Source organism: Halichoerus grypus, chromosome 6, assembly GCF_964656455.1.
Source record: "Halichoerus grypus chromosome 6, mHalGry1.hap1.1, whole genome shotgun sequence".
NCBI lineage: Eukaryota > Metazoa > Chordata > Mammalia > Carnivora > Phocidae > Halichoerus > Halichoerus grypus.
In genome coordinates, this window is record NC_135717.1 from 24,927,551 (window position 1) to 24,953,724 (window position 26,174).

Genomic DNA, 26,174 nt, shown 5'->3' on the forward strand with positions numbered 1-26,174 from the left:
TCAGCAATCAGACAACAACAAAAAAGAAATAAAAGGCATCCGACTGAGCAAAGAAGTCAAACTCTCACTCTTTGCAGATGACATGATACTTTATGTGGAAAACCCAAAAGACCGCCCCAAAATTGCTAGAACTCATACAAGAATTCAGCAGGATATAAAATCAATGCACAGAAATGAGTTGCATTTCCATACACTAACAATGAGACGGAAGAAAGAGAAATGAAGGAATCGATCCCATTTACAAGTGCACTGAAACCCATAAGATACCTAAGAATAAACCTAACCAAAGAGGTAAAGGATCTGTACTCCAAAAACTACACAACACTTAGGAAAGAAATTGAGGAAGACACAAAGAAATGAAAAAACGTTCCATGCTCATGGATTGGAAAAACATTGTTAAAATGTCTACACAGAGTAATCTAACCATTCGATGAAATCCCCATCAAAATACCATCAACTTTTTTCACAGAGTGTAACAAATAATCCTAAAATTGGTATGGAACCAGAAAAGACCCTGCATCGCCAGAGGAATGTTGAAAACGAAAACCAAAGCTAGTGGCATCACAATGCCAGACTTCAAGCTATTGTACAAAGCTGTAATCATCAAGACACTATGGTTCTGGCACAAAAACAGACACATGGATCAATGGAACAGAAGACAGAACCCAGAAATGGACCCTCAACTCTATGGTCAACTAATCTTCGACAAAGCAGGAAAGAATATCCAGTGGAAAAAGGACAGTCTCTTCAATAAATGGTACTGGGAAAACTGGACAGCCACATGTAGAAGAATAAAACCGGACCATTTTTTGGCACCATACACAAAGATAAACTCAAGATGGATGGAAGACCTTACTGTGAGACAGGAATCCATCAAAATCCTAGGGGAGAACACAGGCAGGAGGTTCTTCGACCTCAACCGCAGCGACTACTTGCTAGATACATCTACAAAGGCAAGGGAGCAAAAGCAAACATGAACTATTGCAACTTCATCAAGATAAAGAGCTTCTGCACAGCAAAGGAAAAGCTCAGCAAAACTAGAAAAGGCAACCTATGGAATGGAAGAAGATATTTGCAAATGTCTTATCAAATAAAGGGCTAGTATCCAGGATCTATAAAGAACTTACCAAACTCAACACTCAAAAAACAATTAGTCCAGTCAAGAAATGGGCAGAAGACATGCACAGACATTTCTCCAAAGAACACATACAAATGGCCAACAAACACATGAAAAACTGCTCCACTTCATTCGGCATCAGGGAAATACAAATCAAAACCACAACGAGATACCACCTCATACCAGTCAGAATGCTTAAAATTAACAAGACGGGAAATAACAAATGTTGGCGAGGATGCGTGTGTCACCACTCACTGAATCAGAAAAACAGAATATTGCCCACACCCCAGAGATCTCTTCATGGTTCTCTTTCTTCCCTAAAGGAATTTACTATCTTGACTTTTATGGTGTTCATTTCCTTGTTTTCCCTTATAGTTTACCTCCTAAGGAAATACCCCTAAACAAATTATCATATTTTACTTGCTTTTGACCTTTATGTGTGTAATCAGATATTACTCTGTAATATTTGGCTTCTTTTCTCAGCATTATGTTTTTAAGATGTGTCGACGTTGCTGCAGGTTGCTGTAGTTAATTTTCATTGCTGTATAATATCCCATTGTATAAAAACATCATGTGTTTTTTATCTGTTCTACCATTAATGGACACTGGGTAGTTTTCATTTTGGGGCTATTAGTGATTCATGCTGCATTGGATTCTTGTACATGTACGCTGGTGCGTATAAGCATGCATTTCTGTAGCATTTTTCTGGAAGACGAATTGCTAGTTCACACTGACATGACATTTTACCATGCGATTTTCCAAAGTATTGAAATGCTCCCATTAACAGGAGAGGAGAATTCCCATTGTTCCATAACATTGGCAATATTTGTTATTGTCAGAGTTTTTAATTTTTGTCAATCTGATGGATATATAGTGTTATCTTACTGTAGAGTTTTAGTTTTGCATTTCCCCATGTTTGCAGGTTAATTTCAGCTAAACTGAAATCTGCTCTTTGAAACTTATGGGCATTTATGTATCTTTTAAAGAGTCTGAGATTAAAACGGCTACTTCAAAAATCAGAGTAACATGTCTTAAATATAGAATTAAAATATTAAGGTGTTCTATGGCTACCCTTATGAAGCTAACTCTGAAACACAGGTTTGATTTTATTCATGAAGCCTCAAGCGATTTGGATCCTGTTTCCATCTGTATTTCAAAGCTCATATTAAGCTACTTTTTGAACATTCCTCAGTCGATGATCTTTGTCCAAACCCAGTAAAAATACAACCAAAGCATAGCTAATGACTGCATGAGAGAATCTGCCCATTTTACCTACTTTGGATAAAGCTACAGAAGAATGAAGAAGACACCCTCAGTGAACTCAGCCCTCCTGTCCCTGACTCTGACTCTGATGTACCAGGACAGCGTGATGAGGATGAGAAGGTGAACCAGATGTCTGCTACCTCTCTCATCCCCAAGAGCTGACCCGGCTCAGCCCCAGGCCACCTGGTACTCAGACCTCAATCACTTCTCCGCACGTCCTTCAGGGAATCCATCATTATTTTGTGGTTGTTTTTTTATAAGCAGAAAATTTTATGGGGAAAAATGAAGAAGAGGATTTACATCATGCAATGTACCTACCACAGATGTTCACAGCCAACTTTTTGGCTCCCTGAAATTCTTTCTCTCAGGGCTGCTACCATAACCCTTCTCTCCTTTCTTACACGCATCCCAGTCTTCCTTGATGTCCTGGGCAATTCATTTCTACCCTCTAACTTGCATTCTCTGCTCAGAAATACAAAAGCCCTTCAATTCACATGACCCTACCCTTCAGAGAAGGCAATGCAGTTCTGTTAGCATCCTAACATGCTCTTGGGATTTTATCCCCCATCACATTACAGTTTATAAAATACCCCTCATAGCCACGGAGAATGTGAAGACAAGGTCTGATAAATACATCTTTGCCATCTTTTTATGTCAACTTCCAAAGTTGATCCAAACCTTTGATCCAAACCCATTAGCCTCACCACCACCACCCAGCCCTTGCCAGAAGAGTTAACATGAACTGACAGGAAGTGAGTGACTTCCAGTTGGCTTTGACCACCAGCAAATTGCCCAAAAGGCAAGTAAGAACATGAGGAAGCAGAAGCATGAATGATCCAGATGACGAGGCTCTGAGCTCTTAACACTCTGGGCCTGGGGCAGAACATCCAAGGCCTGATTGCAAGTTCTCTTGTCACTTTGCCTTCCCCTAAGTCTCAGGTTCCCTACCCTGGAGCACTGCAGTGCTGGCGGGGAGGCTCTGCTGCCGGAGGATCAAGAGCAGTGGAGAAAATGGACAGGTCTTCTGCTCTACGAGGTCTACGGACAGTCAGAAACAGTAGGTAGATGGTACTTTCTTGGTCAGTCAGGATGTGCTGAGCCACTGAGCCCAGCAGACGAGCTGAACCATGTATGTGCAGAGGCCCCACTCTGCTCACAGCATTGCTTGAAGCCAATGGGAGGCTTCAGAATTCTAGGCTAATTTGCCCCAAATCAATTTGCACAAAGACAATTCACAGCTCATCAGTTTGTCAAGAGGCCAATGTACTGAAAACTATTGGACAAAACTTTGAAAAGGGGTGTAAGGACATGGTGCTACCATCCTTGTGATCATTAGCTCTAGGGAGCCCAGGAAGGGTGGCGGGATGGGAGGTTCTCTCCAGTTACATGGAGCCCACCATCTGCAAGTCCTGCCTACTTCATCCCTTCCTAGGGTGGCAACCACAGGCAGCCAGGAGCTGGCCCCAGCAGTTCATTTCTGGTGTTCACGTGGACAGCACACAGGTTTGATTGTGGGACACTAGCTAGAGTGGGGGAGGGAGCAGAAACTTCCTGTATATACCAACACACACACACAGACACACACACACACACACACACACACACACACACACAGTGTGACTCCCAAAGGCATCACTGACTAGCCAGGTGACAGGGCATTCAGAGTATCAGGCATGTCTTGAACCACAAAAACGTTATTAATGATAGTAGGGGCAGGGGCAGGTATCTTTCTTCCAACACAATTCTCAAGTCATTTCTGTTGCTGGGCCACTTTGCCCAGCCTCCTTGTTATCCCTGTAACTGACAGACAGATGACTACCACCTCAGGAGCTGGAGCAAAATGACTATTTTAGCCTCAATTCACATACTTGTCTGACTTTTTTGCAAAAAAATATGCTTTTAAATCATCAGTTAATTGGTCTGCTTCCAGGCCTAAGAAATATTAAGACTCTAGGTTAGTTCTTGTATGGTTCATAGTTTATATTTGGACAAGGAGGAGGGTGGGATGAGAACTACAATATACCCATGATCCAGGTTCCTTTGTATCAACTATTTGCAACAACAGAATACTGCCTTATACCCAGGTGGTGCTGTATTTCACAAAGTATTTTCATAGCCACTGACTCATCTGTGGAACATTTTCCACATGCCTGTACTGTGAGCAGCAACATAGCAAAGGAGAAAGAGCTTTCCCTCTCAGGAACTCAGACCCCAGTTCAAATCTCAGCTTGCCAATTACAGGCTTCAAGACCATTGGCATAGCATTGAACCTTCCAGAGTCTCTGCTTCTCTGTCTCCAAAATGGAAATATAACCCAGTCTCGCTGGGTTGTGATAAGGGAAATGAAAGGAAGTATATAAAGCTCTGGCTACAATGTCCAACCTCTTGTACATGCTCACCTTGCCGTTACTCTTGTTTTTAAGTAAGTGTTGCCCTAGATGCTAGGATAGTAGAGATGAATGGGGCAATCTCTATTCTCAGGATGCTTGTTATCCACTGAGGGAAACAGACAAGCAAAAATAAGTATAATTGGGAGCTCCTGGTTGGCTCAGTGGGTTGAGCTTCCGACTCTTGGTTTCAGCTTAGGTGGTGATCTCATGGGTCGTGGGATTGAGCCCCCGCATAGAGCTCCATGCTCAGCAGGGAGTCTGCTTAAGACTCTCTCTCCCTCTGCCCCCCAAACCCCATTCAAGCACTCTTGAGCTCTTTCTCTCTCTCTAAAATAAATGGATAAATATTTTAAAAAAAAAGAAGTATAATGCTCTGTTGGCTACAATGGAAGTGTGGGAAGAAATACTACAGAAGGAGAATCTCCCAACTGACTTTTCTTGGGGCCAGGATAATAGCTAGTTGTAACTGTTTATGGAACTAACTTGGTGTGCCAGGCACTGTGTGAAGAGTTTTCCACACACTCACAGGTACTATGAGAGCTAAGTGTTGTAATTACCCCCCTTTACAGAGGAGAAGATGAAAGGGGATTAATTGGCACATAGCTGGAGTCAAGATTCAAATCCTTGGGTGGCTCAGTCGGTTAAGCATTTGCCTTTGGCTTGGGTGGTGGTCCTGGGGTCCTGGGATCGAGCCCCGCATTGGGCTCCCTGCTCAGCTGGGGAGTCTGCTTCTCCCTCTCCCTCTGCCCCTCCCCCTCCACCCCTACTCTGTCTCTCGTTTTTCTCTCTCTCAAATAAACACACAAAATCTTAAAAAGAAAAAAAAAAAAGATTCAAATCCTGGTCTGGCTTAGCTTTAGAAAGATATTTTAGAGTACCATAAAGGAGGAATAAAGTTCATCAGGAAGATAAATGGGGGTGGGGCAGTTGCCTAGCAGAGGGGACAACACAATCTGAATATTCTCAGCACAGCTCTGAGTCGTTGAGACAGTGTTCCTATCACTGTTTAACAGCCTGAGTCAATGTTAAATGATGTCATGGCCTTCCTCTAACAAACGGACACATGTCTGACATACAGTGCGTACTCCACACCTCACATTACATGCCCACAGCCCCGGGCTCACCCCTTTGCTTCTTTTTTGGCCCCTCCCACTGGACCGGGTAGCCCCAGGAGCTAGCACAGGCCCAGTCCATGTCAGGTGTGGTGAATATCTGCTGACCAGAATTGGGTCAATGCCTTGCACCTAGAATCTGGGCCTTCTAGCTTCCCCATAAGGGTTCTTTGCATAGCATCGAATGACATGGATGAGTGAGGATGCTGTGTGTGGTTCTTAATGCTTTGTAATCAGCCTGGACTCTTGGACCAACCCCATTTTCTTTCTTTTATGAATAGGGAGTAAGTTGTGGCACTCTCCGTGGAATGAAGATCAAGCCGGGTTCCATCGGGGAAGGCATCCCCCGCCTTCGACGTCCAGGTCTGGTCCTAAAGGCATTTGCTGGGTGCAGTTAGGGCTCAGCTGGGATTGGACAATTGTGGGACACCAGGTGACAGAACCAGCTGTGCCCACTCCACCCCACCCCCACCCCAGTTGTTGTCCTTCTTCCTCTCCTCCTGTTTTCCCGCCGATTTCCTGGGGAGGCTTCAGTTGAGAACTGCAGTATCCTGGGCATGAATGCTGCTCAGCCTGGCAGCCGGAAGCCTCATACACAACAGATGGGACCAGAGCACCTGGAGGGAGCCCTGGCAGCTCTCTCCATCAGCTGGTGCTTCTAGTTTTCCCTGATCTGTGTTTTCTAGCTTGAAGACACGTTTGCCACGTCTGCATGTCCATGAGACCAGTAGACCCATAACTTGGGTTTCACCACTTCCTGACTTCAAACTCTTCTGACAGCTGTAATCTATTTCCCAACAGGGCTCCTCCCCCCATTTATTCTCACCAGTGTCACACAAATAGTCCGGTACTGTGTGGGTGGGGCAGGCGTGTTGGGGTGACCCTGCAGGGTGGGATTCACACGCCTGTTGCTCCAGATCATTGACGACAAGGGCAACAGCCTGCCGTTCAACACTGAAGGCAACACTGGCATCAGGATGAAGCCCACCAAGCCCATTGGCCTCTTCATGGGCTACGAAGTAAGTGGTGATCCTCACCTGCCCACTTCCAGGCCCCCAAAACCCCTTCAGGGAGCAGTGTGGGTGCTAAGGGGGTGGATACAACTCCGCAACACGAGCCTTCTTCACACCTCCCTTCAGTCACTCCAACTCAATGAAGCCTCTTCTAACTAATCTCTAAGCTCCTAGTGTGTTCTCACATCCTTTCCTGTCCGAAACCGTCTGACACTTAAGTGCTGACAGGGTAGAAAGAAGCACCCCAGACTTGGGTTCCAATGATCTCTTTTTTTTTTTTTTTTAAAGATTTTATTTATTTATTTGACAGAGAAAGACACAGTGAGAGAAGGAACACAAGCAGGGGGCGTGGGAGAGGGAGAAGCAGGCTTCCCGCTGAGCAGGGAGCCCGATGTGGGACTTGATCCCGGGACCCTGGGATCATGACCTGAGCCGAAGGCAGAAGCCTAACGACTGAGCCACCCAGGCGCCCGTCCAATGATCTCTTGAGGTTGAGTATGCAGGAAGCTTTGACTGAGTTCAGATCCTACAGTCCCACTTACCAACAGGCTGTGCACAAATCTGTTAACCTTGCTGAGCCTCCAGAGAGGACAGTGGTGCCCCCACTTCACAGAGGAAGAAACTGCAGATTGGAAGCTTTGTATGTTTTCCCCACGTCAAATAAATGGCAGGTCTAGGATTCAAACCCACATCTTTTTGGTTCCCAAACCCTACGTAAGATCCAGGGATTACATAAAACTGTGACAGGCTCTAAGGAAACCTGAAACTCTTGACCAAATTCTCAGCTTCCAAGACTGTCAGGGGAGAGTGGACAGACCTTGAAGTTGATCTCAGACCCGTCTCCTTTCTCCACAGGAACAACCGTTGGTGTCCCTGTTGGCCTCACTCTATGCCTTGGGGGTGGGTGGTGCTGCTCCTTTTGTGCCATTATTGACCAAAAGCAAATAATGCAGGCCCTAGCCTTAATTCACAGTAGTACGATTTTAGGCTTGGATAAAAGAGAAAATAAACAGAGTAACAGATATATAGATCAGTGGTTCTCAACCCTGCCTGTATGTTAGAATCAGTTGAGAAGATTTAAAAAAATAATTCTTGGATCCAACCATAGAGATTCTGGTTAAATTAAACTGGGATGGTCCAGAGCAACATCAGTTTTTTTTTTAGTTGGAAATAACATATTTTATTTTACAAAGATGTCCTCCTCTATGCCCACACCTATGTAGATATATACCCCATTTCACATGCTCTCTTGACTATATGTTGTCACTCCTCCACTGAGATTTGTTTGCTTTTTTCCTTTCTTTTCTTTACTGAGGTAAAATATATAAAATTTACCCTTTTCACCATTTTTAAGCATACAATTCAGCAGCACTGAGTAAATCACAACATTGTACAGTTACCACCATGCATCTCCAGAAATTTTTTCCATCCCAAATGGAGACTCTGTTCCCATTAAATAATAACTCCCCCCTCCTCCTCATATCCCCAGCATTTGGTAACCTTTAATACACTTTTTGGCTTTAAGAATTTGCCTATTTTAGTTACCTCTATTAAGTGGAATTTTACAACATTTGCCCTTTTGTGTCTGGCTTATCTCACCTAGCACATGTTTTCAAGGTTCATCCATGTTGTAGCGTGTGACCAAATGTCATTTTTTTTCAGGCTGAATGGTATTGTATGGGTGTACCATATTTTGTATATCCATCAATTTCTTAATAGACATTTAGATTATTTCCATCTTTTGGCTACTGTGAATAATGCTGCAATGAACATTGGTGTGCAAGTATCCGTTTTGAGTTCCTGCTTTCACTTCTTTTGGATATATACCTGAAAGTGGAATTGCTGCATCATATGGTAATTCTATATTTAACTTTTTTTTGAAAGATTTTATTTATTTATTTGACAGAGAGAGAGAGACAGCGAGACAGTGAAAGAGGGAATATAAGCAGGGGGGAGTGGGAGAGGGAGAAGCAGACTCCACGCTGAGCAGGGAGCCTGATGTGGGGCTTGATGCCAGGACCCTGGGATCATGACCCGAGCCAAAGGCAGACGCCCAATGACTGAGCCACCCTGGCGCCCCTATATTTAACTTTTTGAGGAACTGCCAAAATGTTTTCCACAGTGGCTGCACCATTTTATATTTCTATCAGCAATGTACAAGTGTTCCGGTTTCTCCATATCCTTGCTAAACCTTGTTATTTTCAGGTTTGTTTGTTTGTTTTGTGTGTATAATAGTCATTCTACCGCATGTGATGTGGTATCTCATTGTGGTTTTGATTTTCATCTCCCTAATGACTAGTGATGTTGAGCATCTTTTCATGTGCTTATTGGCCATTTGTGTACCTTCTCTGGAGAATTGTCTATTCAAGTCCTTTGCCTATTTTTAAAATTGGGTTGTTTGTTTTGTTGTTGATTTGTAAGAGCTCTTTATATATTCTGAATATGAACCCCTCATAAGATATATGCTTTGCAAATATTTTCTCCCATTCAGTGCATTGTCTTTTCACTCTTTTGATAGTGTCCTTTCAAGTAAAATTCTAAAAATTTGATGAGGAACATTTTATCTATTTTTTTCTTTTGTTTCCTGTGCTTTCGGTGTCATAGTCAATAAATAATTGTCAAATCCAAAATCATGAAGACTTCCCCCTATGTTTTCTTCTAAGAGTTTCAGAATTTTAGCTCTTGTGTTTAGGTTTTTGATCCATTTTGAGTTAATTTGTGTATATGGTGTATAAGGTAACTGCATTCATTTGCATCTGAACATCTAAGTTTCTCAGTGCCATTTGTTGAAAAGATTGACTCTTCCCACTGAATGGTCTTGGCATTTTTGCCTAAAAGCCATTGACAATATATGTGAGGATTTCTTTCTGGGTTCTCTATTTTATTCCAATCATCTATGTGTTGTTTTTTTTTTTTATGCCAGTTTTGTATGGGTGTACCATATTTTGTATATCCATCAATTTCTTAATAGACATTTAGATTATTTCCAGTATAGTTTTGCAGTAAGTTTAAAAATCAGTAGTGTAAGCTCTTCTCCCTGGAAAGAAGAACTTTCTTCTCCCTTTAAAAGATTGTCTTGGCTATCTGGGATCTGTCAAGATTTCATATGAAATCTATAGTTTTGCAGTAAGTTTAAAAATCAGTAGTGTAAGCTCTTCTCCCTGGAAAGAAGAACTTTCTTCTCCCTTTAAAAGTTTGTCTTGGCTATCTGGGATCCGTCAAGATTTCATATGAAATCTATAGTTTTGCAGTAAGTTTAAAAATCAGTAGTGTAAGCTCTTCTCCCTGAAAAGAAGAACTTTCTTCTCCCTTTAAAAGATTGTCTTGGCGATAAGGGAGCAAGATGGCGGAGGAGTAGGAGACCTGGATTTCGTCTCCTCTCAGGAATTCAGCTGGATAGGGATCAAACCATTCTGAACACCTACAAACTCAACAGGAGATCAAAGAAAAGAAGAGCAACAACTCTCTAAACAGAAAAGCGACCACTTTTTGGAAGGTAGGACGTGCGGAGAAGTGAATCCGAGGCGACATTCGGGAGGATAGACGGTGGGGGAGGGGCCTCCGACGGCCGCTTCTGGCAAGTGATAGAGCCACGGAGCACAAAATCGGAACTTTTAGAAGTCTGCTCCGCTGAGGGACGTCACTCTGGTGGCGAAGTGGGGGGTGGAACCCTCGGGGGACAGTGTGGTCTCAGGACCCTCGGGGTCACAGAAAGACCGGGGGTGCCTGAGTGTGGCAGAGCTCCCAGGGATCGGAGCGGGGAAGCCGGCTGCAGAGACGGAGCCCAGGCGCGGGCTCTCAGCTCGGGGTTGCTATAAACCGTGATCCGCGGCACAGTCGGGCCACAGCTCCTCCAGCAGGGACCCAACAAGCGGCAGATCCGGGGAGACTCACCTTCTTCCCCCGGGAGGAGAGGTGCGGGAGTGCACCGCAGGGATCTGCTGGGTTTGGAGACTCCACACGGGGTCGGGTGCCAGATAGAAAGGCGCGGTCACAGGCCGGGTGAGCGCGGAGTGCGGCCAGAGACCGGGGAGACGGGAGTGACTGACGGCTTTTCTCTGGGGGCTCGCTGAGGAGCGGGACCCCGAGTTCTCGGCTCCGCCGGGGCGGAGACTGGGAGGCCACCATTTTCACTCTCCGCCTCCAAAGCTGTACGGAAAGCTTGCAGGGAACAAAAGCTCCGGAGAGCAAACCCGAGCAGATTACTTAGCCCGGACCGGCAAGGGCGGGGCAATTTTGCCTCCGGCAAAGACATTTGGGAACCACGGCAACAGGCCCCTCCCCCAGAAGATCAGCGAGAGCAGCCAGCCAAGACCAAGTTTACTGATCAATGAGAACGGCAGAACTCCAGCGCTAGGGGAATACTGCACATAGAATTCATGGCTTTTTTACCATGATTCTTTAGTCTTTCAAAGTTAATTATTTTTTTTAACTGTCTTTTTTTCTTTTTTTCTTTTTTTTTGAATTTTTCTTTTTCCCTTTTTCAACCAACATCTTATCAATCCCTTTTTTAAAAAAACATTTTTATTTTTCATTTTTAAAGTCATATTCTATCCTTTCATAGTAGTTACCCGTATTTTTGGCATATATATATAAGTTGTTCTCTCTTTAAAATCTTGAGATAGTTTCTTCTAACAGATCAAAATATACTCTAAATCTCTAGTGTATGGTTTTTTTCTACTCCCCTGCCTGATCACATTCTCTCCCTTTTTTCTTTCTTTTTTTTTTTTTTTAATCCTCTTCTTTCTTTTTTCAAACAACTTATCAAATCCTTTTTTAAAATTTTTTATAATTTCCATCTTTACAGTCATATTCCATCCCTTCATCATATCAACCCTTATTTTTGTACATATATAAGTTTTTCTTTCTTTAAAATTTTGGGAGGGACTTTCTTTTAACAGACCAAAATACACCCAAAATCTAGTGTGTGGCACTGATCTATAATCCAGCCTGATCATATTTGATCACATTCTGTTTTTGTTTTGTTTTGTTTTGTTCTGCTTTTGTTTGTTTTTATCTTTATCTTTTTCTTTTTTCTTTTTTTCTTTCCTTTTCTTTTTTCTCTCTTTCCCTTTTCCCACTGCTTCAGGTCTTTTCTGATTTGTTTAGAGTATATTTTCTGGGGACGTTGTTACCCTGTTAGCATTTTGTTCTCTCATTAATCTATTCTCCTCTGCACAAAATGACAAGACGGAAAAAATCACCTCAACAAAAAGAACAAGAGGTAGTACCGACTGCCAGGGACCTACTCAATACGGACATTAGTACGATGTCAGATCTAGAGTTCAGAATCATCACTTTAAAGATACTAGCTGGGCTTGAAAAAAACATGGAAGTTATTAGAGAAACCCTTTCTGGAGAAGTAAAAGAACTAAAATCAAACCAAGTAGAAATCAAAAAGGCTATTAATGAGGTGCAATCAAATATGGGGGCGCTAACTGCTAGGATAAATGAGGCAGAAGAAAGAATCAGTGAGATAGAAGACCAAATGATGGAAAATAAAGAAGCTGAGAAAAAGAGAGATAAACAACTACTGGATCACGAGGGCAGAATTCGAGAGATAAACGATACCATAAGACGAAACAACATTAGAATAATTGGGATCCCAGAAGAAGAAGAAAGAGAGAGAGGTGCAGAAGGTATAATGGAGCAAATTATAGCAGAGAACTTCCCTAATTTGGGGAAGGAAACAGGCATCAAAATCCAGGAAGCACAGAGAACCCCTCTCAAAATCAATAAAAATAGGTCAACACCCCGACATCTAGTAGTGAAACTTACGAGTCTCAGAGACAAAGAGAAAATCCTGAAAGCAGCTCGGGAGAAGAGATATGTAACCTACAATGGTAGAAACATTAGATTGGCAACAGACTTATCCACAGAGACCTGGCAGGCCAGAAAGGACTGGCAGGACATATTCAGAGCACTAAATGAGAAAAATATGCAGCCAAGAATACTATATCCAGCTAGGCTGTCATTGAAAATTGAAGGAGAGATAAAAAGCTTCCAGGACAAACAAAAACTAAAGGAATTTGCAAACACGAAACCAGCCCTACAAGAGATCTTGAAAGGGGTCCTCTAAGCAAAGAGAGAGCCTAAAAGCAACATAGACCAGAAAGGAACACAAACAATATGCAGTAACAGTCACTTTACAGGCAATACAATGGCACTGAACTCCTATCTTTCAATAGTTACCCTGAATGTAAATGGGCTAAATGCCCCAATCAAAAGACACAGGCTATCAGATTGGATTAAAAAACAAGACCCATCGATATGCTGTCTGCAAGAGACTCATTTTAGACCCAAAGACACCCCCAGATTGAAAGTGAGGGGGTGGAAAACCATTTACCATGCTAATGGACACCAAAAGAAAGCTGGGGTGGCAATCCTTATATCAGACAAATTAGATTTTAAACCAAAGACTGTAATAAGAGATGAGGAAGGACACTATATCATACTTAAAGGGTCTATCCAACAAGAAGATCTAACAATTGTAAATATCTATGCCCCTAACATGGGAGCAGCCAATTATATAAGGCAATTAATAACAAAAGCAAAGAAACACATTGACAACAATACAATAATAGTGGGGGACTTTAACACCCCCCTCACTGAAATGGACAGATCGTCTAAGCAAAAGATCAACAAGGAAATAAAGACTTTAAATGACACACTGGACCAAATGGACTTCACAGACATATTCAGAACATTCCATCCCAAAGCAACGGAATACACATTCTTCTCTAGTGCCCATGGAACATTCTCCAGAATAGATCACATCCTAGGTCATAAATCAGGTCTCAACCGGTACCAGAAGATTGGGATCATCCCCTGCCTATTTTCAGACCACAATGCTTTGAAACTAGAACTCAATCACAAGAGGAAAGTCAGAAAGAACTCAAATACATGGAGGCTAAAGAGCATCCTACTGAAGAATGAATGGGTCAACCAGGAAATTAAAGAAGAATTAAAAAAATTCATGGAAACCAATGAAAATGAAAACACAACTATTCAAAATCTTTGGGATACAGCAAAGGCAGTCCTAAGAGGAAAGTATATAGCAATACAAGCCTTTCTCAAGAAACAAGAAAGGTCTCAAGTACACAACCTAACCCTACACCTAAAGGAGCTGGAGAAAGAACAGCAAATAAAGCCTAAACCCAGCAGGAGAAGAGAAATAATAAAGATCAGAGCAGAAATCAATGAAATAGAAACCAAAAGAACAGTAGAACAGATCAACGAAACTAGGAGCTGGTTCTTTGAAAGAATTAACAAGATTGATAAGCCCCTGGCCAGACTTATCAAAAAGAAAAGAGAAATGACCCAAATCAACAAAATCATGAATGAAAGAGGAGAAATCACAACCAACACCAAAGAAATACAAACAATTATAAGAACATATTATGAGCAACTCTATGCCAACAAATTAGATAACCTGGAAGTAATGGATGCATTCCTAGAGATGTATCAACTACCAAAACTGAACCAGGAAGAAATAGAACACCTGAACAGACCTATAACCACTAAGGAAATAGAAGCAGTCATCAAAAATCTCCCAAAACACAAAAGCCCAGGGCCAGATGGCTTCCCAGGGGAATTCTACCAAACATTTCAAGAAGAATTAATACCTATCCTTCTGAAACTGTTCCAAAAAATAGAAATGGAAGGAAAACTTCCAAACTCATTTTATGAGGCCAGCATTACCTTGATCCCAAAACCAGACAAAGACCCCATCAAAAAGGAGAATTACAGACCAATATCCCTGATGAACATGGATGCAAAAATTCTCACCAAAATACTAGCCAATAGGATCCAACAGTACATTAAAAGGATTATTCACCACGACCAAGTGGGATTTATCCCTGGGCTGCAAGGTTGGTTCAACATCCGCAAATCAATCAACGTGATACAATACATTAACAAAAGAAAAAACAAGAATCACATGATCCTCTCAATAGATGCAGAAAAAGCATTTGACAAAGTACAGCATCCTTTCTTGATCAAAACTCTTCAGAGTATAGGGATAGAGGGTACATACCTCAATATCATAAAAGCCATCTATGAAAAACCTACAGCGAATATCATTCTCAATGGGGAAAAACTGAGAGCTTTCCCCCTAAGGTCAGGAACGCGGCAGGGATGTCCACTATCACCACTGCTATTCAACATAGTACTGGAAGTCCTAGCCACAGCAATCAGACAACAAAAAGAAATCAAAGGCATCCAAATTGGCAAAGAAGAAGTCAAACTCTCACTCTTTGCAGATGATATGATACTTTATGTGGAAAATCCCAAAGACTCCACCCCAAAACTGCTAGAACTCATACAGGAATTCAGTCAAGTGGCAGGATATAAAATCAATGCACAGAAGTCAGTGGCATTCCTATACACCAACAACAAGTCAGAAGAAAGAGAAATTAAGGAGTCGATCCCATTTACAATTGCACCCAAAACCATAAGATACCTAGGAATAAATCTAACCAAAGAGGCAAAGGATCTGTACTCAGAAAACTATAAAATACTCATGAAAGAAATTGAGGAAGACACAAAGAAATGGAAAAACGTTCCATGCTCATGGATTGGAAGAACAAATATTGTGAAGATGTCAATCCTACCTAGAGCAATCTACACATTCAATGCAATCCCCATCAAAATACCATCCACTTTCTTCAAAGAAATGGAACAAATAATCCTAAAATTTGTATGGAACCAGAAAAGACCCCGCATAGCCAGAGGAATGTTGAAAAAGAAAAGCAAAGCTGGCGGCATCACAATTCCAGACTTCCAGCTCTATTACAAAGCTGTCATCATCAAGACAGTATGGTACTGGCACAAAAACAGACACATAGATCAATGGAACAGAATAGAGAGCCCAGAAATGGACCCTCAACTCTATGGTCAACTAATCTTTGACAAAGCAGGAAAGAATGTCCAATGGAAAAAAGACAGTCTCTTCAACAAATGGTGTTGGGAAAATTGGACAGCCACATGCAGAAGAATGAAACTGGACCATTTCCTCACACCACACACAAAAATAGACTCCAAATGGTTGAAAGACCTCAATGTGAGACAGGAGTCCATCAAAATCCTAAAGGAGAACACAGGCAGCAACCTCTTCGACCTCAGCCGCAGCAACTTCTTCCTAGAAACATCGCCAAAGGCAAGGGAAGCAAGGGCAAAAATGAACTATTGGGACTTCATCAAGATAAAAAGCTTTTGCAAAGCAAAGGAAACAGTCAACAAAACCAAAAGACAACTGACAGAATGGGAGAAGATATTTGCAAATGACATATCAGATAAAGGGCTAGTATCCAAAATCTATAAAGAACTCATCAAACTCAACACCAAAAGAACAAAGAATCCAATCAAGAAATGGGCAGAAGACATGAACAGACATTTTTCCAAAGAAGACATCCAAATGGCCAACAGACACATGAAAAAGTGTTCAATATCGCTCGGCATCAGGGAAATCCAAATCAAAACCTCAATGAGATACCACCTCACACCAGTCAGAATGGCTAAAATTAACAAGTCAGGAAATGACAGATGTTGGCGGGGATGTGGAGAAAGGGGAACCCTCCTACACTGTTGGTGGGAATGCAAGCTGGTGCAGCCACTCTGGAAAACAGTATGGAGGTTCCTCAAAAAGTTGAAAATAGAGCTACCATATGATCCAGCAATTGCACTACTGGGTATTTACCCCAAAGATACAAATGTAGGGACCCGAAAGGCTACGTGCAACCCGATGTTTATAGCAGCAATGTCCACAATAGCCAAACTGTGGAAAGAGCCAAGATGTCCATCAACAGATGAATGGATAAAGAAGATGTGGTATATATATACAATGGAATATTATGCAGCCATCAAAAGGAATAAGATCTTGCCATTTGCAAAGACGTGGATGGAACTGGAGGGTATTATGCTGAGCGAAATAAGTCAAACAGAGAAAGACATGTATCATATGACCTCACTGATATGAGGAATTCTTAATCTCAGGAAACAAACTGAGGGTTGCTGGAGTGGGGGGTGGGGTGGGAGGGATGGGGTGACTGGGTGATGGACACTGGGGAGGGTATGTGTTCTGGTAAGCGCTGTGAATTGTGCAGGACTGTTGAATCTCAGATCTGTACCTCTGAAACAAATAATGCAATATATGTTAAGAAAGAAAAAAAGAAGAAGAATGTAGCAGGAGGGGAAGAATGAAGGGGGGGAAATCGGAGGGGGAGAAGAACCATGAGAGACGATGGACTCTGAAAAACAAACTGAGGGTTCTAGAGGGGAGGGGGTTGGGAGGATGGGTTAGCCTGGTCATGGGTATTGAGGAGGGCACGTTCTGCATGGAGCACTGGGTGCTATGCACAAACAATGAATCATGGAACACTATATCTAAAACTAATGATGTAATGTATGGGGATTAACATAACAATAAAAAAAATTAAAAAAAAAAAAAAAAAAAAAAAGATTGTCTTGGCTATTTGGGATCCGTCAAGATCTCATATGAATTTTAGGATGAATATTTCTATACCACTGAGATTTTGATAGGGAGTGCATTGAACCTGAAGATGGCTTTGGGTAGTATTGTCATCTTAATATTAAGTCTCCAATTAATACAGTATGTCTTTCCATTTATTGATACCTTCTTTCATTTCTTTCAGCAAAAATTTTTATTTTTCAGTGTACAAGTCTTTCACTTTCTTGACTAAATTTATTCTTAGTATTATATTCATTTTGTTGCTATTCTAAATAGAATCATTTTTTAATTTCTTTTGTCCATATATAATTTTTTCTGTTTTTTAGTTCTTTGTTCATTTTTTCTCTTAGTTTTTGATCATTTAACACGTTTGACTTATTATTTCTTCCAAGTTTTTATTTAAATTCCACTTAGTCAACATACAGTGCAATATTAGTTTCAGGTACAGAATTTAGTGATTCATCACTTACATACATCAGCCAGTGCTCATCCTAAGGAGTGCACTCCTTAATCCCCATCACCTATTTCACCCATCCCCCTGCCCCCCCCTCTGGTTACCATCACTTTGTTCTCTACAGTTAAGAGTCAGTTTCTTAGCTTTCCCCTCTTTTTTCCCCAATGTTCATTTGTTTTGTTTCTTAAATTCCACATATGAGTGAACTCTAGAAATCAGATTCTCCCACTTCCCTGGGGGTTGAGGTTGCTGGGGTTTCATTGTTTTGTTTTTGATTTTGGACTGTTGAAGGCTATCGTAGTCCTTTGTTGTGGTACTTTTGCAGATTCTTTAAAGACTATTGTTTGTCATGTGTGATTACTGAGGTTTCTGATCCTTTAGCTCGTGTTCAGTTAATGTTTTGACAGAGATTTCCTTGAGGGGCAGGAGCTCAAATGAACAAAGAAAAACATCACCAACCAAAAAAGAAGAGAGAACAACCACTGTGCAGATTGGCTCTGTGCTGGGATACTCCTTCACCACTTAGCTGGACTTGCTCTGAGCCTAGGGATCAGCCTGAGATGAAAGCTTAAGGTTTTCTCAGGACTTTGCTGAGCATGCATCTTGCCCAGGCATGTTCATGGCTGTCTTAATTCCCCCATGCATATAGCTGTCTTGAACATCCTAATTTCAAAGACAAAAAACAAAAAACCCCCCAAAACTCACTCCAGCATCTCCCCCAGACCTTGATGGTCTATTGTATATCTCCACCCATAATCTCTTACTTCAGGCAACTTCACTTTTGTAGTTTGCCTGGTAGCTTCTATGAGCCGTGCTTGCTGCTTTTTTCTGAGTTACATAAAGTGAGTTCCTTGCACCTGTCCTTCAGGCAGCCCCCCAGATAGGTTAGAAAAGATGCACACAATAATCATTATTTTACTTTAAAACATCTGTTTTTTGGGGGCACCTGAGTGGCTCAGTCGTTAAGCATCTGCCTTCGGTTCAGGTCATGATCCCAGGGTCCTGGGATAGAGCCCCGCATCGGGCTCCCTGCTCCGCGGGAAGCCTGCTTCTCCCTCTCCCACTCCCCTTGCTTGTGTTCCCTCTCTCGCTGTGTCTCTCTCTGTCAAATAAATAAATAAAATCTTTAAAAAAAATAAAACATATGTTTTTTAAAAAGTTAATCGGTATCACAAATGGAAAACAGTATGATTTGCCAAAAACAGAAGGCAATTAAACTATAACTACAATGCAAACAAAACAATTTTTCTTGAATTCTAACTAAACCCTGTTCCCACTAAAAGCTCCAGTCCTGAAACTCACTCTTGGTAGTTCCAGAGCTTTTAAAAACATGTCAGACAGTCTCCTTAATACAATCAGAACAATTGGAAGGGAACCTAAAATGGGATGTCATTCAATGTTTTTTGTTTTTTTTTTTTCCTGGACCCTTTTCAAATCATTTCGTGTTTCATGAGAGGGATGATCTCAACACATTGCTTAGTGGTTGAGTACAAAGGCTGTGGAGCAAGAATTAAATTCAAATACCAACCCTACCACTGACCAGCTGAGTGACTTTGAGTGAGTTATTGTGCTTCTCTGAGCATTCATTTCTTCTGTTATGGCCTATAAAAATCTAGCCTCACATAAAACCTGCACATGAATGTTGAGAGCAGCTTTATTCACAATAGCCCCAAACTGGAAACAACCCAGATGCCCTTCAATGGGTTGACACCCAAACTGTGGTTCATCCATAACATGAAGTACCATTTAGCAGTAAATAGAACAAAGTATTGATGAACATAAGAAGCTGGATGAATTTCCAGAAAATTATACTGAGTGAAAAAAATAAAAACAGAGCTAGTCCCAAAAGATTACATACTATAGGATTCCATTTATGTAACATTCTTAAAGTGACAAAATTATAAAACTAGGGAATAGATCAGTCCCTGTCAAGGGCTTAGGGATTTGGAGGGAGGGAAAAGATGAGGGAGATGGGTGTAGATATAAAAGAGCAACACAGGAGATCCTCAGGATGACGGGAGTCTTCTGTAACTTGACTCTGGTGGGGGATGCACATTTGATAAAATACACGTAGACACACACAAAAAAGTAAAAGTAAACTGGGAGATCTAAGTGAGATTGGTGGACTGTAGCAATGTCAATATCCTGGTTGTGATATTGAACTGTAGTTTTGCAAGATGCTACCATTGGAGAAAACTGAGTAAGTGGCACACAGGATCTCTCTGTGTTATTTCTTATAACTGCATGCAAATATATAATTGTCTTTTTAAAAAAGATTTATTTATTTATTTGAGAGAGAGAGAGAGAACATGTATTCATGCATGTGTGCATTAGTTAGGGAAGGGGTGGAGGGACACAGAGAATCTCAAGCAGGCTCCATGCTGAGTGCAGAGCCCTACACAGGGCTCGATCTCACAACCCTGAGATTATGACCTGAGCAGAAATCAAGAGTTATCCGCCCAACCGAATGAGCCACCCAGGTACCCTGCAAATATACAATGATCTTAAAATAAACAGTTTAATTAGAAAAATAAAAGCCTTGTAGGTTTTCTGGGAGGATCAGATGATGTAGTATTTTGGGAAGGAAATTCATTTAACAAAAGTTTATTGACACCTCTCATTTGTCCAGGCACTATGTGAATGCTAAGCTGAGAACAAGTAAATAAAATACACAGGGTCCATGTTCTAGTGGAAATTTTGTTATACTAGAGTGCCACACAAAAGTGAGTTGTTACTTTAAGAAATTATCCTTAAAATTGGCTCAATATTGTTCACTAATTGACAAGTAGTGTTCATTGAGTACTTGGATATAATGAAAATAGACTCAGAGAGATTACAAAACTTGCCCAGGTGCCAGGTAGAGCCAGGAGCGCGATCCAGACCCAGATCTGAGCACCAGGTTGTGGCTCATCATCTCTAAACTCATTGCCTTCAACAAAGGGGTATTGTTGTCTTTGCAGGACAACCCAGTAAAGACAGCCGAAGTGGCGTGTGGGGACTTTTACAACTCTGGAGATAGAGCAACTATGGATGAAGAGGGCTACATCTGGTTCCTGGGGAGGAACGATGACATCATCAATGCCTCTGGGTAGGTATGGCTGACCTGAGCCGGGAGGCATCACCCTCACATGCCTCATGGGATCTAGCTTGTTCTGACATTCATCCAAGCTTGGTGATGGTTAGCTCAGTCTAACTCTGAGCAGAGCTCTGTCCGTGGGGCCCTTTTCTGGGGATACCTGTGTACCTCCCCCAAGCCCTGCATCCAGAAAAGTCTATCAAAATGTAGTTCAAGAGGTCTGCAAGGCGAACCATAATGAGACATTATGCAATTTAAGGAATTTGGAAGGAAGACGTTACTTAGGCCCTTTTTGGTTGAGGAAGCTTCCTCTATGTTTGGCTCCTCTAATGGGACACAACAATCACTGAAAATTTTAATAATAGATAACAACAACATAAACCTTTATGAGGCACTTACTATGGGGACGCACACTCTGCAGTGCTTTATATAACCCAGCTCTCAATGCTAGAAGGTAGATGCAATTTTGCCATTTTACAGATGAAGGAACTGGGTTACTGACTAGTGAATAAAGTTCCTTAAAGTTTCAAAGAGTGCTGGGTACAACCAAGATTTACCAAAGCTGTCTGGCTCCAAGTCAGTCGTCCCTAAACCTTAACGTGATTTGGAAGAAAAAAAAAATGACACATTGTACCAGAGTAACAAGTTCTCTTGGATATTTCAGGGAAGTTGAGTGTGTTTACCTTTTAAATTTCTAAAACATGCTAATATAATGGGGAAGAGTATGCAGAATTTGCATGAATGTTTAAGATAAAGGCCGAGGCTTCTACTAGGTTTCATGCCAAGGGAAGCTGCTTGAGCCCAGCCCCAGAGCTCGGGGAGGACTAAACATTCACCCTCCTCCCTGAGCAGAGACAGTGAGGTGAGAAACTCTGGGGAGCATGTGAGTGTTGTATTTCTCAGCACGGAGTGCCCATTCTTCACGTTTGGGGCCCATGACAGAGCCAGGGCACAGGTATCTGGCTTCCTGTGACAGTTATCCTATGTGACAAGGGACGAGGTGACCCTCCAAAACATGAGACTTGAGGGCCTGGGTCACCCGGCCCTGGCAGCCACTCAGAAACCAAGGAGCCATTGATCCTGCAGGTACCGCATCGGGCCCGCAGAGGTGGAGAATGCCCTGGCCGAACACCCGGCTGTGGCTGAATCAGCTGTGGTGAGCAGCCTGGACCCAATTCGAAGGGAGGTAAGGAGGAGGACACAGAGGTCATCGTGTCTGTGTGTGGGCACCAAGGCAGGTGCGGGGAAACCTTCCTCCCGGTCCTGTCTCTCCAACCTTGGACCTAGGGTGGAGGGGGGCCCCCCCGGGGTGTGCATGTGCATTTACACTGTGTGGCCACCAGAGAGCAGTGTGGCCTCAACCATGTGTGACAGAACATGATGCTTGTGAGTGTGGCTTGCAGCTGGGGCTACTGCTGCCCATCTCCTAATTTCTGAGCCCTTCCTACCTGCCGGCTCATTTCACCCCCCTCACAGCAACCTCATTAATTAAGGGCTCTGAGACCCTTTTTTACAGGGAAAGAAACAAGCATAAGGAGATTAAATAAGTTGCCTGATCACAAAGCTGTTAAGTGGTGGAGCCAGAATGGGAATCTGAGCAGTCTGGCTCCAGAGCAAGCATTCATTGATTCACTGTGTGCTGAGCACCTACTCTGGACAAGGCCCTGTGCCCTGTAGAAGCGACATGAATAATAGGAACGTAGTTAATCACCACCATTGATTTAATGCCCACAGAACTCTACCTACAATAATAGTGAAAATGGTGATGATAATGATAGGAATAAAAATCAGTTGAAACGAGCTTCGTGGTTTATATGAATGATCTCGATGAATCTTGAGAGCCATGCCCTGAGGAATGAAGCCGTGCTGTCCCCACATCAGAGAAGGACATGGAGGCTGAGGGAGGTGAAGTAATTTTCCAAGGCAGAGAGTAGAAATTGGAAGTATGGACACTGGTCCTGTTCTTTTCCAGGGGCTCAACTGTCAACTTGTTTTTCCATTTACTTAATACACATTGACTTTTTAGACTCTACACTTGGTTGCCACTCCCCCTGAGCCTCCACTCTGGTTCTGTGCTGCAGGTGGGGAAGGCATTTATTGTCCTGACCCCGGAATTCCTCTCCCATGGCCGGGACCAGCTCACCAAGGAGCTGCAGCAGCATGTGAAGTCAGTGACAGCCCCGTAGAAGTACCCCAGGAAGGTGAGTGAGGGCAGAGGGATGGGGTCTGGTCCCCTCCAGTGGGCCCTGGGCTCTGCTGCCCCAAATCTCCTAGGGTCGCTGAGGTGAAGCTGATGTAGCCCATGGAATGAGCATTTTTCTCTACCGAAGAAGCATTCAACTTAGGGGTTTAGGGGAGATCCATCTTAATCCTGGAAACCTCTATCCTGTGTCAGAAAACAAAAAGGCTGACAAAAAACCTACAGAAAAAAATCAGCCAAGAGCCTAGAAATATCCAAGAAGGTTATTTGAAATCTTTCACAATGTGAAAAAGACATTCAAGTCAACAACTGCCACACTTGTAAAAAACATTATTTGTAGTAAGAAATATATTCTAAATTGAAGCCCAGTACATATATAGATACATAACAAACAAAAGTTAACAAAATAATATTTATTGTAGCATAAAATACATTCTGAGAGGTTTTTTTTCTACCTCATTTGTTTTCAGTGCCATGTGCGAACTATGAAAATGTCCAACAATAGAGAAATGATTAAATTATTCGTGGTAATTAATGCTGTCCTATAATTTAAAAAGATGATGCAGATCTCTTATTTGTAACATAAAAAACATCACAAAAATATATTATTAAGAGAAAAAAGCAGGCTGTGAATAAATATACATGTTATCTGACTTGTTGAAAAACCACGTTTGCAAGGATACATGGGTGAAAAATTTAACGTGTCTTTCTTTTGTAATAATACATTGCTGTGCTTTCTGAGTGTTTACCCAAAGGTAGATAGCTAATATTTATTGAACATGTGTGCCAGGGGCTGGACTCAAAGCTCTACATGTATTATTTCATTTAATCCCCCCAAACCTGAGATGGCATAAGCATCCATTTGACAGACTGGAAATGGGGGAGGCTGAGAGACTCACAGTAAATTGCCGGAGGTTGGACTGAAGAAAAGGGCAGAGCTGAACTCAAAGCCAGTGTATCTGAAAACAGAGTTCGTCCTTCACATGTAAGGCTCTGCTGCCTCCTAGAGAGTAGACTGGAGGCTGCATGCCAGTTAGGATGGGCTGATGTTACTGTGAGGAACTAGGAGCCCCTCGTCTTAGTGGCTCCTACTAGGGAAGTATCTTTCTTGCTCCTGCCACATGTCCGCATGGTCTTCCTGGGACCAGGATAAAGGAGCACCCACCATAGGTAACTGCCAGGTGCTAGAAGAGATGGCCAGAGTGGATGCCAGACCCAGTTGTCCCAAGTGTTCTGTTCGAGGTGGCACGCCTCACTCCCACTCACATCTCACTGGTCAGAGCACGTCACAGGGCTGCATCCAACTTCCCGGGTCAGGGGACACCCTGACATGCCTTGGTGGAGCCTATTGGGGCCACCACATGGTGCCAGCCCGTCTGGGGGACTGTGCAGGGGCAGAGGAGGAGCCTGGGGCATTGGTAAGAAATGACAGCAGGACTAAGTTGGGATGGGTTTGCTTTATCCTTGACCAGGTGGAATTTGTCTCAGAGCTGCCCAAAACCGTCACGGGCAAGATTAAAAGAAGTGACCTTCGGAACAAGGAGTTTGGTCAGATGGAATCAGCAAAAGCCTCAGAAACCACTGTGTCTTCTTCGCCACATCCCTGGCTGCCTCAGTTTCCTCACTATGGGGAGGGTGAGGAGGGGAGTGTTGGACATTGATTTTAAGAGCACCAGGAGTGCTCACATTCCAGCATTTTTGTTCTTTTAAATTACTATCCGTTACTCTCCTGCTTCCAAGTCCCCGAGTGAGCGCCCAGTATGTGGCTGGGGTAATGAACTGACATCAGCATCCAAGGGGACTCGTGTTGTGCTTTTATTCTGTGAATGAACCAGTGCTAAATGCTGTCCCTCCATGATTCTCCCCAAGCCCCATTGGAGAGGACTCTGGGGCCAGATTCTCCCCCCTGGTTCCAGGGGCCCTGGGTGACTCCTTTTGTCTGTTCAACAAGCACAACACAGAGGTCTGAGGAGGGACCCTTCCTTGGGCCCAGGTGTCCACCTCTGCCTGGCTTGCCCATGCCCTGCTGGAGGGTGAGGTCAGGGCCAGAGCTAGTGAGGTGGCTGGGGAAGGGGGAAGGCGCCGAGGGCAGCCCAGCCTGGTGATTCCACTTGCCTGCCAGACCATTCCTCTCCGTTCCATCCAGCATCCCATGGACCTGCTGCCTCTGTATGCTGCTGCTTCCAGGTCCCAGCCTGCACCAGCTTAGGTGTGGGAGGGATCTGCCCTGTGGGGACCCAGGAATCCTGCAAGACTCCTCCAGCCCTTTCCGGGGTGCCCGATCCCCCATTCCTTCCATGGAGCCCAGGAGCTCCGTTCCCCAGCCCTCCGTAGGGTCCCCCAATCACTCACCCTTCCCCAGGGCCCAGGAATCCCTCAGCCTCCCCAGGGGCCCGGAGCTCTCCCCGCACTTTAGGAGGTCCTCCTGCCATCTGGAGACCGAGAGATGATGTGTGCAAAGGGCAGGGCTTAGCACAGGCCTGAAACAGGAGGGACCTGTGCTTGTCACCAGTGTCGCCTTTAACAGCTGTGAGACGTGAGGCACCGCATCTGGGAAGGCACTTGCCCCATGGAGATGCTGCTGCTCATGTCCATAGGTGCTCAGCACGTGGCTTCCTCTTGTCCTCAGCACAGTTATGGACACAGGCTTGGACGCCCCCAGCTCACTGAAGGAAACCAGCCCAGGGTCACACAGCTGGTAAGCAGCACAGCTGGATGTCACACTCTAGGCTCCCGGCCCTGTTTCCAGGGGCCACGAAGGGCTTCGTAGACGGGAGGCTGACGCTGGCTTTGGGGACACTTCCTCACCTCCACGAGTGATCTCACCTGTTCGAGGCCCCCAAACTCTGTTCACTGCTTCTTCTTTCCCTGCTCCCTGTTCCACTTATAATCAGGGTGACCCCGGCCATCCTTCCTGGAATTCCCTAGTCCCCCTTAGAGGCTGGGCCTCTCTCCCGTTCACTTTTGGGCTAGTCTGACTCCACCCCTTCTGTAGCTGGTCTCTCCTTCTATAACCAGGACCACCCAACTCTGGGGCTCTGGAGGCGGGCAGCAGCATCTAAACAGAATTTCATACAAATG

The 26,174-nt window shown here is 43.3% G+C and overlaps 1 protein-coding gene across 2 annotated transcripts in view; it reads left to right on the top strand.

The window, feature by feature from the left end:
* LOC144382279 (acyl-coenzyme A synthetase ACSM1, mitochondrial-like) overlaps positions 1–24,889 on the top strand; it is a 28,042-nt gene extending 3,153 nt beyond the window's left edge. The window contains exons 2-8 of one of the 2 annotated variants that reach the window (XM_078074756.1): positions 6,164–6,245; positions 6,800–6,901; positions 8,558–8,749; positions 20,778–20,905; positions 21,980–22,079; positions 22,975–23,094; positions 24,566–24,889. In XM_078074756.1, the coding sequence (XP_077930882.1) occupies positions 8,747–8,749; positions 20,778–20,905; positions 21,980–22,079; positions 22,975–23,079 (336 nt within the window). In that variant the 5' untranslated portion in view covers positions 6,164–6,245; positions 6,800–6,901; positions 8,558–8,746 and the 3' untranslated portion in view covers positions 23,080–23,094; positions 24,566–24,889. The remainder of the gene's footprint in view (positions 1–6,163; positions 6,246–6,799; positions 6,902–8,557; positions 8,750–20,777; positions 20,906–21,979; positions 22,080–22,974; positions 23,095–24,565) is intronic. The other variant, XM_078074755.1, reaches the window with a different exon arrangement.
* The last annotated feature ends 1,285 nt before the right edge of the window (positions 24,890–26,174 follow it).